General features: G+C 46.0%; 1 protein-coding gene across 2 annotated transcripts in view; it reads right to left on the reverse strand.

Moving 5' to 3' along the window:
* LOC124013807 (RNA-binding protein with multiple splicing-like) overlaps positions 1–3,626 on the reverse strand; it is a 64,626-nt gene extending 61,000 nt beyond the window's left edge. Inside the window, exon 1 of one of the 2 annotated variants that reach the window (XM_046328345.1) lies at positions 3,205–3,626. In XM_046328345.1, the coding sequence (XP_046184301.1) occupies positions 3,205–3,264 (60 nt within the window). In that variant the 5' untranslated portion in view covers positions 3,265–3,626. The remainder of the gene's footprint in view (positions 1–3,204) is intronic. The other variant, XM_046328344.1, reaches the window with a different exon arrangement.
* Between the last annotated feature and the right edge of the window lie 12,136 nt (positions 3,627–15,762).

Genomic DNA, 15,762 nt, shown 5'->3' on the forward strand with positions numbered 1-15,762 from the left:
CACAGTGTCTCCAGAGATAAAACAAATCAAGCCCGAACTGTGCAATGTAGTAGGGAGTTGTAGTTTCAACAGGCCAATATTCTACATAGTTCGGCACAGAAAACGTGGTAATTAACTATAATGACCATAATCCATTGCATGCCTTCTTATCCGTCTGTGTTCAATTATGCCTGCTATCTGAAAATACATGATCTAAATGATTGATAGTTGGTATTCAACAGTCATACAAGTATGCCTTATCTACTTTGAAGAACTACAAAAATAGTGATTTTGTCAGACTTCAGCTCTATGGAGATGAGATTACTTTTTAAATTGAACCTTTACTTAACTAGGCAAGTCAGTTAAGATCAAATTCTTATTTACAATGAAGGCCTACACCGGGCCAACCCCAGATGCTGTGCGCCGCCCTATGGGACTCCCAATCACGACTGGGTGTGATACAGCCTGCATTCGAACCAAGGACTTTAAAGACACTTCTTGCACTGAGATGCAGTACCTTAGACCGCTGTGCCACTCAGGAGCCCCGAATGAAATAATAAAGTCATCAAATACAACTAATGTAATAAACAACTGAAATATTTTATTAAAGTAAATTCATGTGAATAATGGTTAATAAGTGATCAGCAGTAATGTACAGTCTCTACAATCATGGGGACTTTTATTACAGTCACTACCATCATGGGGACTTTTATTACAGCCACTACCATCATGGGGACTTTTATTACAGTCACTACCATCATGGGACTTTTATTACAGTCACTACCATCATGGGGACTTTTATTACAGTCACTACCATTATGGGGACTTTTATTACAGTCACTACCATCATGGGGACTTTTATTACAGTCACTACCATCATGGGGACTTTTATTACAGTCACTACCATCATGGGACTTTCATTACAGTCACTACCATCATGGGGACTTTTATTACAGTCACTACCATCATGGGGACTTTTATTACAGTCACTACCATCATGGAGACTTTTATTACAGTCACTACCATCATGGGGACTTTTATTAGTCACTACCATCATGGGACTTTTATTACAGTCACTACCATCATGGGGACTTTTATTACAGTCACTACCATCATGGGGACTTTTATTACAGTCACTACCATCATGGGGACTTTTATTACAGTCACTACCATCATGGGGACTTTTATTACAGTCACTACCATCATGGGGACTTTTATTACAGTCACTACCATCATGGGGACTTTTATTACAGTCACTACCATCATGGACCTTTTATTACAGCCACTACCATCATGGGACTTTTATTACAGTCACTACCATCATGGGGACTTTTATTACAGTCACTACCATCATGGGGACTTTTATTACAGTCACTACCATCATGGGACTTTTCTTCATTGTTTTATTCTGTGTTGTTACAGAATTCAACCCACATAATAATGCATAGCGCATTTAATGTTAAAAAAATAAATGATCTAAACCAAAATCGAAAAACCCTGAAACAGAAACAACCTTAAAAAGCAATAATCAAATCACTCTATTATCTGCGTGTTAGTGTGTGCACGCTTGCATGTGTGCTGGATTGTACAATGTTTTCTTCAAATGAGTAACAACCATTTACAAATATTAGGACATATATCATCTCACAAAATACGAAGTGTCACTGTCTAACTAGAAGTCAATATACATAAGTAAATATTAGGCTTTGGGTGGTCTGGAAAGCTTCCAAACATCTCCATGGCCAAGCCCATTAAACTCTCCTGTGCTCTTTAATATAGTCTGTATAAACTCTCGCTCCAAGCTTTGCTTTATATTGTACAAGTAGAAGGAGGCCTCAGCTGGAGCAGTAATCCACTATCTTACTTTTTGTGAGAACTTTCATGAGAGCAACAACATGAATTGGTTTTCCACAACCCCCCCCCCCCCCATTTTTTTTTATATTTTTTTAAATACTTGGTGCTGGGTTAATTTAGAGTGTTATAAGGCCTTGGGTGCTGTTGTAATCATTGACGTGAAAAGAAGTCTTTAAAGTAGTCACTCGTAACATTTTCCCAGATTGATTTGAACTAAACTGTTACATTTATGATAGGGGGACCAAAGTGTCAGTGACATGTGCTGCAGGTATGAAAGGTTTATAGTCGAACACTTACCTTCAGGACTTTATTGGAAAACTTTATTGGAACATTGCAGTAAACCAAAGAGAGAGAGACACAAGGACCATAATACATTTCCTCTATGTCTATCTCCTACCACATATGTGTGATGCAAACTGGATTGCAACCATAGCGGTCTAAACACAAGGTCCATATATCAGGTCGCATCAAGTTTCGACTGTTTTGCCTATTCAGACATATGTGACTAATACTTAGGCTGTAATGAAATTCTTTCAAGATAAATAACTCATTTAATCTGATATATGTTTCTTACATCACTTGGCTGGGTAGACTGCGGCATATTGCAATAACACATCTGTCATCTAGAAAGCCGTCATTTCACTGCCAAAATAAATGACTCCATGAAAATGATACCGCTACAAACATATTTAGATAGCAAGATATATTTAGGACATTTGATACAATATTGCTAAACGGAGCTCGTATTATTTTAAGAGAGAAGAAAACAACTGTCAGGATAGTGAGATATAACTTTACCAGCGTACATTCACGTGTTTAGATTATGGATACCAGAGACAATGGCATTCAGAGATATATCTTCTTTTTTTAGCCTGAAACATAGTTCTGGAGACTTGTCTTATGCGGTATGGAGGCATATTGCCTGCATGTTGCAACAGCAGTGTTTGAAGATGATCTGAAGATCAGCTGACAGCCAATACGCTTACTTAGAAAGAACATGCCTACTCCTACACAAATTGGCCCTATCAAAGTAAATCCTACATTACTCAATCTATCTCACATATTCATCAACAACATGATGTTGGACTTTTTTTTTCTTCTCTTCAAAACTAATTCAGCAAAGTTTTAATTTGTGGTCAAAAGTTAACAGATGAGTATCACTAGTATTCATATCTCGTTGTCTTCTGTCATTGAGAATAACCACAAGTGAAACATCATGAACGAATAGGTTTACACATGAATCACACGTGAATCAACTATTTGAATGTTCTTATGTATCAAATAACTAATACATTTTTTTTAAATCCCTTAGAATGAAGATGCGTTAGTCAGACAACGTGACAAACCGAAAGGATATATAGACGGTCATACCTCCTCTTCATGACTGGTGAATTCATTCGATTCGTTCTCTTTCTCAGTATTGTTATTCATTGTGAGACAGTTATCTCTTTATCTTGGACCGCCTTTTGTTTGGTTCTATCCTTCTCTGGAGAAAACAGAAGAACAAGCCGTGTGCCGACCGCTGTCCTGTGTAAGCTATTGTACCTCTAGCTTGTTCCTAGTTTCCCGGCATTAATAAAATAAGTCAATGTTAAAAGTCAACTGACAGATAAACTGATAAATATTGAAATGGTTCTGGATATAGATCTAGATAACCCGTTAACACGACGACATATTCCTCATTAGAATGCAATATTCCTAGGAAATCTTTCCAGAACCACTGCGCGCCCCGAGGAGTGAGATGAAAATAACTATTCATTTAACTGCACTACGGCAAGGCAGACCTTGACGAGGAAAGTTCTCCCATCTCATTCAAAGAGGGAGGGGGGGCTGGGATGGGGCGTGGGATAGGGAGTGTGATGCGCCGTTTCTCCGAGCTTATGAATGTTTTATAAGGTGTCATACTAGGAAGGCAACAAAGGAACACTTATTTGAGCCTCCAGCGCAATCTACACGTTTATCGAACGTTTTAGATTCTCACGCGTGTTTCAGGTGACCCAACATGTTTTCGAAACGAGGACACAGCTTAGCTATTCACGTGCTTTTAACAAAAACATAACAATAACACGCTCACGGCGGTATTTCATTATTTTGTATTGTACAGAAGCCTATCAGTAAAGGTAGCCCAACTGACATTTGCTTTGGCCTGTTACATGGTATTGTATATCATTTGATACTTTTATTCAGTATGCAGTGAGTACTGTTATTTCACGTTGTGGACTGCTTCAAGCTCATATATTGTAACATGTATAGACATAGGATTAAACATTAACCCACTCAAATTGCACACCGTCATAGACTTCTGTCAATTATACACGTAGGAACTCGAGATTCACATATTTAACTAGCTGTTTTTTGCAAACTTGGAGAAATGCACACACATGAGAACAAACTCTCATACACACACATAAGCACTCACACACACACACACACGCACACGCACGCGCACGCACACGCACGCACACACACACACACACGCACACGCACACGCACACGCACACACACACACACACACGAGTACTAGGGGTTGAACAATAGTCCAAAGACAGTAAGACACCAAAACAAATGGAAATAGGTAAAATAATTAAAGCTGGAAGCAGCAATGCCGGGGTTCAAGCTGTAGGCCCACTGTGCCACCATCAGAACAAATTGGACACATCATCATCGGATGATCTACTTCTGTACTCCTTACCACACTTGCCAAATATCAGAACTCAACACTCTTGTTCATACAATAATAAGCCAATGAGCTTGCGCGAATGTTTTTTTTCTGTCCAACAGTGCCACCGTGAGGCCAAACTGAATCATACTTGACAGGTTAGCTAGACTCACATTGCTGAGCATGTGTGCCAAATTCCATGACTGAGTCAAACAGATCAAGAGATATAAATATGTGCCTGTTATAGCGCCACCATGTGGTGGATCTGATTGTTCTTGCATATGTTGAAACCTTGACAGTGTTTGGAAACCGTGTATCAAGTTTTGTTTCAATATGAATAACCGTTTGATTTACATCCGTTTATGTGCCAGACCATGCCGACACAAATGTTTATTGGTCAATATTTATTGGCCATGTTGTTTGAGATGTTAGTGTAACAGTATAACTTTAGACCGTCCCCTCGCCCATACCCGGGCGCAAACCAGGGACCCTCTGCACACATCAACAACAGTCACCCACGAAGCATCGTTAACCATCGCTCCACAAAAGCCGCGGCTCAAGTTTTGAGGGAGCATGCAATTAGCATGCTGGCTGCAGGAATGACCACCAGAGCAGTTGCCAGAGATTCAATGTTAATTTCTCTTCCGTAAGCTACGAACAACAAACACAACTGCGTTTTTTTCGATGGCAGTTTTAATGCACAAAAATACTGTGACGAGATCCTGAGGCCCAATGTTTCTCCTCAATTTCGTTATTATGATCTTGTCTCATCGCTGCATCTACACAACAGGCTTGTGCGAGGCAAAGGTCGAGTCATGCACCCTCCGAAACATGACCAGCCAAGCTGCGCTTCTTAACACCCGCCCTCTTAACCCAGAAGCCAGCTGCACCAATGTGTCGGAGGAAACACCGTTCCACTGACGACCGAAGTCAGGCTGCAGGCGACCGGCCCGCCACGAGGAGTCGCTAGAGTGCGATGAGCCAAGTAAAGCCCCCACCAGCCAAACCCTCCCCTAACCCGGACGACGCTGGGCCAAACCCCCCCCACCCGCCCCCTAACCTGGACGACGCTGGGCCAAACCCTCCCATAACCCGGACGATGCTGGGCCAAACCCTCCCCTAACCCAGACGACGCTGGGCCAAACCCTCCCCTAACCCGGATGATGCTGCGCCAAACCCTCCCCTAACCCGGACGACGCTGGGCCAAACCCTCCCCTAACCTGGACGACGCTGGGCCAAACCCTCCCCTAACCCGGACGATGCTGGGCTAAGCCCTCCCCTAACCTGGACGACGCTGGGCCAAACCCTCCCCTAACCTGGACGACGCTGGGCCAATTATGCGCCGCCCTATGGGACTCCCGGTCACAGCCGGTTATGACTCAGCCTGGGTTTGATTCCAGGCTGTGTAGTGATGCTGCAACACAGCAAATCAGTGCCTTATACCGCTGCGCCACTTGGGAGGCCAAGGCCCATTTAAAAAAAAAGGTATCTGTGACCAAAAGATGCATATCTGTATTCCCAGTCATGTGAAAACCATAGATTACAGTCTAATGCATTTATATTTTGTTCACTGTAGTTGAACATGTTATTACTCCAACCTCGTGAATGTGACAAACTTGACACCTTTTCATTTCTGTCAAAACTTTATTTCGAAGGAATGCCTTTGATTTGATGGCCTGCACATGCACAGATTGGCGCGAGACAACCGTTAGACTCGATGATGAATTTCTGTTCATGATCTTAGCTAGCCAACGTTGTCATGACATCGCCTACAAGTGTGATCGGGATTTCTAGTGCAGAAGCAGTTTGTGCCTATCTCCATCCTGTACTGTCTTTGGTTTCACCCAAGTTTGAGGCTTGAACCCATAAATAAACCCCTTGGCCTTTTATAACTTTGACGTTGCCTTCCGATGGCTACGTCCATCTCTTAAAGCCCCTGAGTGCACCTGTGGTTTCAGGCAAAAGTTATCTCAAGACATCATCCATGTCTCTGTTTGTCCAGATTGATGATGACCATAACCGGCTGAGTATTCACCCAAGTTGTGAAGGAACAACTGGTCTCATTCAGTTCCGATTAGAATACGATAACATGAAGGAATAACTGGTGTCATTCAGTCAAGATTAGAAGATGATAATGTTAGCTGGCTGCCTGGCTAGCTAACGTTACACGCACAATCTGTGTAGTTATATTATTTGTATCTCAGAGCCATTTGCATTGCTAGTTATATCCTAATGTTAGCTAGCGAGCTAACATTTAACCTAGCTAGTTGGTTGGCTTTAGCTACCTGTAGGTTATTGTAGGGTAGTATCATTATGAGTTGGGATTATGGTTCATTGTTTAGCTAGCTAGCTACATGTCTAAACAAAAGACTCCGTTTACACCTTCTGTATCCTGTGCATGTGACAAATAAACTTTGATTTTACTTGATATATTGTGTGTTTACTAAAGACGGTAATGTGAGGAACAACATGACCTGCACCAAAGTCAAATTAGGATATAACTTTAGGCCAAGGAGACAGTGTCCACATTCTAAAATCCTCCGGTAGAATGCCCTGCTTATATTTTGTCACACTCATTAGCTCGCCATTAACTTGTAAATAATGATCTTGTTGTGAGTTTATTTTCCAGTAATAACTTAAACAAATTAGCTACAGTTAAGGTGTCATGCAGGTGAAAGAGGACCCAAAAGCGACTTAACAGAAACAGAGTTTATTTAAATCCAAAACAGGGAATAACAAAAATCCTCTAGTCTGTAGAGGGGAATAACTAGAGAAGCGGCCACAGACTGCAGGTCGCTTCGGGTAGGCGCAGGCCGTAGTTGATAGAGCCACCTGCTCACACGCAGCATCTGATGAAGGCAAAAAAACACGACAGGACAGGGCGAAACGCAATCACAGCATGGTGAATACAAAACAAGGAACCGACGGGACAGGAACGGATCACAAAGGAATAAATAGGGACTCTAATCAGGGGAAAGGATCGGGAACAGGTGTGGGAAGACTAAATGATGATTAGGGGAATAGGAACAGCTGGGAGCAGGAACGGAACGATAGAGAGAAGAGAGAGCGAGAGAGTGAGAGAGGGAGGGGGAGAGAGAGGGATAGAAGGAGGGAAAGAACCAAATAAGACCAGCAGAGGGAAACGAATAGCATGGGGAGCACAGGGACAAGACATGATAATAAATGACAAACATGACATAAGGTGTTGGCAGCTATATGATATGGTCATTTTATTTAACTGCTAACGTGCTCGAAAAGTTGTTTTTAGTTGCCTGGTTTGCTAGATTGACATTTACTAAATTAATCTTTAAATAGATGGGTTTATTGGTGTTAAAATACATTTATGCTGTCGACAATGACAAGTTTAACGTCGTATGACAGTAAAATGTTCATGATGTCACTGCAACAACCGTATACAGACATGTCGATAGACGTAGTATAAACCAGTCTTGAAAACCTTTCTTTGGTCGTGCACTACCGTACTCCCTGTTAAGCACATTGCCTCACTTGTGAATCCTTAAAGAGATGGGTGGGGACTAAAGCTTTAGAGGGTGTGAACGATGCTGAATGGGTAGGGCTAAAGCTTCAGAGGATGTGATCGATGCTGAATGGGTGGGATTAAAGCTTTAGAGGGTTTGAACGATGCTGAATGGTTGTAGACAAAGAAGACAAAGAAGAGCTCTCCAGTAGTGCCAAAAACATTCAAGGGCCATTTTCTCAAAAGTGATATTATAAGTGTATCAACTTTCAAAGCAGAATTACTTTCCCATTGTTTGTTAACTGCAGTTTATGATATACCATTTTATAGCCCTGAGTCTCTACTTTTATCCAATGTAAAAAAACAACAACATATTTTTCTACATAAGACCGAATGGAGCCGGTCGGTCCCAAATGTTTATGGTGTGTGACATTTAACAACAGCTGAACCCTTCTGAGTGAAAACAGAGATGATGAGTTATATACTCTGAGTGTACAAAAAAATTAAGAACACCTTCCTAATATTGATTGCAGCCCCTTTGCCCTCAGAACAGTCACAATTCGTCGGGGCATGGACACTGCAAGGTGTTGAAAGCGTTCCACAGGGATGCTGGCCCATGTTGACTCCAATGTTTCCCACAGTTGTTTGAAGTTGGCTGGATGTCCTTTAGGTGGTGGACCATTCTTGATACACTTGGGAAAAGCTGTTCGAGTGTGAAAAACTCAGCAGCGTTGCAGTTCTTGTCACACTCACACTGGTGCGCCTGACACCTGCTACCATATCCAGTTCAAAGGCACTTAAATCTGAAATTTATGGTGAATCTTAAATTTGCCCTCTGAATGGCACACATACACAATCCATGTCTCAATTGTCTCAAGGCTTAAAAATCCTTCCTTAACCTGTCTCCTCCCCTTCATCTACATGTCTCTTCTCCTTCATCTACATGTCGCCTCCCCTTCATCGACACCTATTGAAGTGGATTTAACAGGTGACATCAACAAGGAATCATAGCATTCACCTGGTCAGTCTATCTCAGGTTTTGTACACTCAGTGTATAAAAACTGTTTAAGATATTCTTTGTCTTTGCCAAGTCTTTGTCAGTTGTATCTTTGTGTAACATATTCATACCATCTTATTGTAGTATAACTGTAGATGAAGTGGAAAGACACACCCAGCAAGAGATACATGTTTTTCATGTGTTATATTCAGGGTGGGGAGGAGGAAGAGGAGGAGGAGGAAGGAGAAGAGGGGCAGGGGGAGGATGAGGAGGAGAAGGGGGAGGAGGAGGGTCTTCAAGCAGATAAAAATGTAAATGTTCTTCTGCTTTCTGATGTGTACACAGACCCTTATCAAAGCTTTCTCCTCTGGGGGGGTTGGGAAAGGGGAGGAGAAGAGAAGAGTGGTGAAAGTAGAAGGGGATGAGAGGGGTGGGGGAAGAAGGGGATGAGAGGGGAGTGGAGGCGGGAGGGAGATGTCCCAGCTGTTTTTGACAGGTCTCAGAGCTGTGTGGTTTGCTCTGACAGCAGAGATGTCCTCTGAAGAACTAGTCCGGGAGACCAAGGGGGACACGTCAGCAAGATTTAACACCACACAGCCTCAAAATCAATGATGATACTTGCAGTTTGTGATTTCTTAGTTTCTTGAGAGTGTGAGAGAGTTTGTGAGAGAGTGTGTGAGAGAGTGTGTGTGAGAGAGAGAAAGAGAGAGAGAGAGAGAGAGAGAGAGAGAAAGAGAGAGAGAGAGAGAGAGAGAGAGAGAGAGAGAGAGAGAGAGAGAGAGAGAGAGAGAGAGAGAGAGAGAGAGAGAGAGAGAGAGAGAGAGAGAGAGAGAGAGAGAGAGACAGAGAGAGAGAGAGAGAGAGAGAGAGAGAGAGAGAGAGAGAGAGAGAGAGAGAGAGAGAGAGAGAGAGAGGGAGAGAGAGAGAGAGACAGAGAGAGAGAGAGACAGAGAGAGAGAGCAATCTATATTTAACAATGTCTTCTTTCACACTTTTCCCAAAGAATTACTAGTGTGGTAACAAATCCATGTTTGACCCTTTTCCAAATCTTTTCAGCCTTGATTTCATGTTAGGGAATGAACGCTATTTGTAATAAGGGTTACATGGAGAATATCAGATCTGTTAGAAAGAACAATGGATGGCTCTTCCTTCAGCAAAATATATTTGACCTAAACACCTCCCTGAACGCTTGAACAAACAAACAAACAACTGACCCTCCCATATAACCAAAATAATAAATTAGACATAAAGTGAATAGCAGAGAACGTGTCTACCATTTACCCTCACTTCATGGACAGACCGGAGCCTTAGACATGCAGTTTTAGAGAACGTGTCTACCATTTACCCTCACTTCATGGACAGACCGGAGCCTTAGACATGCAGTTTTAGAGAACGTGTCTACCATTTACCCTCACTTCATGGACAGACCGGAGCCTTAGACATGCAGTTCACAATATATTGTACCTAAATCCTCCCTGAACGTTTAAAATGTTTGACCCTCCCTATATACCCACAATAAAACTGTCACTTCATGGACAGACCGGAGCCTTAGACATGCAGTTTTAGAAAACGGGTCTTTGTCCTGTAAGCATTTACATGGCAACGCAGGAATGTTGAAAGTGCACAAGTGGTGGAGGCCAGAAGGTCGTGGGTCAGCAAACCACCATGGACAAGAGTAGAGGTGGAAAGATCTCCTTTATAATCAAAGCATTGCATTAATCTATCCTTATATTTGTAGGAAGGGGGAAAAAAATGTCCTTTTATAAACATTTCATGCAATTCTACATAATATTTACATATTAGCGGATTCTGTTTTAATAGCACACAAATGACTGGAATTACAGGCTAAGAACGGACAGAGAGACAAGTCTATGTGCTCGTCTTATCCTATTGTTTCAATGCCAAATCAGTGTGTCTTGTTTTCAACAAAAATGTCACTGTTTGCACATAATTCAATCTGACATGTCATTAGGAATCTGAGCATGGTACTTTCAAAAGTTAGGCCTATCTTTCCACCCCAGACAGAGTAGGACCTACCTTTCCACCCCAGACAGAGTAGGCCTATCTTTCCACCCCAGACAGAGTAGGCCTATCTTTCCACCCCAGACAGAGTAGGCCTATCTTTCCACCCCAGACAGAGTAGGCCCTACCTCTCCACCCCAGACAGGGTAGGACCTACCTTTCCACCCCAGACTGAGCAGACCTACCTTTCCACCCCAGACAGACTAGGCCCTACCTTTCCACCCCAGACAGGGTAGGCCTACCTTTCCACCCCAGACAGACTAGGCCTACCTTTCCACCCCAGACAGAGTAGGCCCTACCTTTCCACCCCAGACAGAGTAGGCCTATCTTTCCACCCCAGACAGAGTAGGCCCTACCTTTCCACCCCAGACAGAGTAGGACCTACCTTTCCACCCCAGACAGAGTAGGACCTACCTTTCCACCCCAGACAGAGTAGACCCTACCTTTCCACCTCAGACAGAGTATGCCCTACCTTTCCACCCAAGACAGGGTAGGACCTACCTTTCCACCCCAGACTGAGCAGACCTACCTTTCCACCCCAGACAGACTAGGCCCTACCTTTCCACCCCAGACAGAGTAGGCCTACCTTTCCACCCCAGACAGGCTAGGCCTACCTTTCCACCCCAGACAGGGTAGGCCCTACCTTTCCACCTCAGACAGAGTAGGCCTACCTTTCCACCCCAGACAGGGTAGGACCTACCTTTCCACCCCAGAAAGAGTAGTCTTATCTTTCCACCCTGGACAGAGTAGGCCCTATCTTTCCACCTCAGACAGAGTAGACCTACCTTTCCACCCCAGACCGAGTAGGACCTACCTTTCAACCCCAGACAGAGTAGGCCTACCTTTCCAGCCCAGACAGAGTAGAACGACAGACTAGGCTTACCTTTCCACCCCAGACAGGGTAGGCCCTACCTTTCCACCCCAGACAGGGTAGGACCTACCTTTCCACCCCAGAGAGGGTAGGCCCTACCTTTCCACCCCAGACAGGGTAGGACCTACATTTCCACCCCAGACAGACTAGGCTTACCTTTCCACCTCAGACAGAGTAGACCTACCTTTCCACCCCAGACAGAGTAGGCCCTACCTTTCCACCCCAGAAAGAGTAGACCTACCTTTCCACCTCAGACAGAGTAGGTCCTACCTTTCCACCCCAGAAAGAGTAGACCTACCTTTCCACCCCAGACAGAGTAGACCTACCTTTCCACCTCAGACAGAGTAGGCCCTACCTTTCCACCCCAGAAAGAGTAGACCTACCTTTCCACCCCAGAAAGAGTAGACCTACCTTTCCACCTCAGACAGAGTAGGGCCTACCTTTCCACCCCAGACAGAGTAGGCCCTACCTTTCCACCCCAGACAGAGTAGGCCCTACCTCTCCACCCCAGACAGAGTAGGCCTACCTTTCCACCCCAGACAGAGTAGGCCTACCTTTCCACCTCAGACAGAGTAGGCCTATCTTTCCACCCCAGACAGAGTATGCCCTATCTTTCCACCCCAGACAGAGTAGGCCCTACCTTTCCACCCCAGACAGAGTAGGCCTATCTTTCCACCCCAGACAGAGTAGGACCTACCTTTCCACCCCAGACAGAGTAGGACCTACCTTTCCACCCCAGACAGGGTAGGCCTACCTTTCCACCCCAGACAGACTAGGCCTACCTTTCCACCCCAGACAGAGTAGGCCCTACCTTTCCACCCCAGACAGAGTAGGCCTATCTTTCCACCCCAGACAGAGTAGGCCCTACCTTTCCACCCCAGACAGAGTAGGACCTACCTTTCCACCCCAGACAGAGTAGGACCTACCTTTCCACCCCAGACAGAGTAGACCCTACCTTTCCACCTCAGACAGAGTAGGCCCTACCTTTCCACCCAAGACAGGGTAGGACCTACCTTTCCACCCCAGACTGAGCAGACCTACCTTTCCACCCCAGACAGACTAGGCCCTACCTTTCCACCCCAGACAGAGTAGGCCTACCTTTCCACCCCAGACAGGCTAGGCCTACCTTTCCACCCCAGACAGGGTAGGCCCTACCTTTCCACCTCAGACAGAGTAGGCCTACCTTTCCACCCCAGACAGGGTAGGACCTACCTTTCCACCCCAGAAAGAGTAGTCTTATCTTTCCACCCTGGACAGAGTAGGCCCTATCTTTCCACCTCAGACAGAGTAGACCTACCTTTCCACCCCAGACCGAGTAGGACCTACCTTTCAACCCCAGACAGAGTAGGCCTACCTTTCCAGCCCAGACAGAGTAGAACGACAGACTAGGCTTACCTTTCCACCCCAGACAGGGTAGGCCCTACCTTTCCACCCCAGACAGGGTAGGACCTACCTTTCCACCCCAGAGAGGGTAGGCCCTACCTTTCCACCCCAGACAGGGTAGGACCTACATTTCCACCCCAGACAGACTAGGCTTACCTTTCCACCTCAGACAGAGTAGACCTACCTTTCCACCCCAGACAGAGTAGGCCCTACCTTTCCACCCCAGAAAGAGTAGACCTACCTTTCCACCTCAGACAGAGTAGGTCCTACCTTTCCACCCCAGAAAGAGTAGACCTACCTTTCCACCCCAGACAGAGTAGACCTACCTTTCCACCTCAGACAGAGTAGGCCCTACCTTTCCACCCCAGAAAGAGTAGACCTACCTTTCCACCCCAGAAAGAGTAGACCTACCTTTCCACCTCAGACAGAGTAGGGCCTACCTTTCCACCCCAGACAGAGTAGGCCCTACCTTTCCACCCCAGACAGAGTAGGCCCTACCTCTCCACCCCAGACAGAGTAGGCCTACCTTTCCACCCCAGACAGAGTAGGCCTACCTTTCCACCTCAGACAGAGTAGGCCTATCTTTCCACCCCAGACAGAGTATGCCCTATCTTTCCACCCCAGACAGAGTAGGCCCTACCTTTCCACCCCAGACAGAGTAGGCCTATCTTTCCACCCCAGACAGAGTAGGACCTACCTTTCCACCCCAGACAGAGTAGGACCTACCTTTCCACCCCAGACAGAGTAGACCTACCTTTCCACCCCAGACAGAGTAGACCTACCTTTCCACCTCAGACAGAGTAGGCCCTACCTTTCCACCCCAGACAGGGTAGGACCTACCTTTCCACCCCAGACTGAGCAGACCTACCTTTCCACCCCAGACAGACTAGGCCCTACTTTTCCACCCCAGACAGAGTAGGCCTACCTTTCCACCCCAGACAGGGTAGGCCCTACCTTTCCACCTCAGACAGAGTAGGCCTACCTTTCCACCCCAGACAGGGTAGGACCTACCTTTCCACCCAAGAAAGAGTAGTCTTATCTTTCCACCCTGGACAGAGTAGGCCCTATCTTTCCACCTCAGACAGAGTAGACCTACCTTTCCACCCCAGACCGAGTAGGACCTACCTTTCAACCCCAGACAGAGTAGGCCTACCTTTCCAGCCCAGACAGAGTAGAACGACAGACTAGGCTTACCTTTCCACCCCAGACAGGGTAGGCCCTACCTTTCCACCCCAGACAGGGTAGGACCTACCTTTCCACCCCAGAGAGGGTAGGCCCTACCTTTCCACCCCAGACAGGGTAGGACCTACATTTCCACCCCAGACAGACTAGGCTTACCTTTCCACCTCAGACAGAGTAGACCTACCTTTCCACCCCAGAAAGAGTAGTCTTATCTTTCCACCCCAGACAGGGTAGGCCCTACCTTTCCACCCCAGACAGGGTAGGACCTACATTTCCACCCCAGACAGACTAGGCTTACCTTTCCACCTCAGACAGAGTAGACCTACCTTTCCACCCCAGAAAGAGTAGTCTTATCTTTCCACCCTGGACAGAGTAGGCCCTATCTTTCCACCTCAGACAGAGTAGACCTACCTTTCCACCCCAGACAGAGTAGACCTACCTTTCCACCCCAGACCGAGTAGGACCTACCTTTCCACCCCAGACAGACTAGGCCTACCTTTCCACCCCAGACAGAGTAGGCCCTACCTTTCCACCCCAGACAGAGTAGGCCTATCTTTCCACCCCAGACAGAGTAGGCCCTACCTTTCCACCCCAGACAGAGTAGGACCTACCTTTCCACCCCAGACAGAGTAGGACCTACCTTTCCACCCCAGACAGAGTAGACCCTACCTTTCCACCTCAGACAGAGTAGGCCCTACCTTTCCACCCAAGACAGGGTAGGACCTACCTTTCCACCCCAGACTGAGCAGACCTACCTTTCCACCCCAGACAGACTAGGCCCTACCTTTCCACCCCAGACAGAGTAGGACCTACCTTTCCACCCCAGACAGAGTAGGACCTACCTTTCCACCCCAGACAGAGTAGACCCTACCTTTCCACCTCAGACAGAGTAGGCCCTACCTTTCCACCCAAGACAGGGTAGGACCTACCTTTCCACCCCAGACTGAGCAGACCTACCTTTCCACCCCAGACAGACTAGGCCCTACCTTTCCACCCCAAACAGAGTAGGCCTACCTTTCCACCCCAGACAGGCTAGGCCTACCTTTCCACCCCAGACAGGGTAGGCCCTACCTTTCCACCTCAGACAGAGTAGGCCTACCTTTCCACCCCAGACAGAGTAGGACCTACCTTTCCACCCCAGACAGAGTAGGACCTACCTTTCCACCCCAGACAGAGTAGACCCTACCTTTCCACCTCAGACAGAGTAGGCCCTACCTTTCCACCCAAGACAGGGTAGGACCTACCTTTCCACCCCAGACTGAGCAGACCTACCTTTCCACCCCAGACAGACTAGGCCCTACCTTTCCACCCCAAACAGAGTAGGCCTACCTTTCCAC

This window comes from Oncorhynchus gorbuscha, linkage group LG25, assembly GCF_021184085.1.
Source record: "Oncorhynchus gorbuscha isolate QuinsamMale2020 ecotype Even-year linkage group LG25, OgorEven_v1.0, whole genome shotgun sequence".
In the NCBI taxonomy this organism is placed as follows: Eukaryota; Metazoa; Chordata; class Actinopteri; order Salmoniformes; family Salmonidae; genus Oncorhynchus; species Oncorhynchus gorbuscha.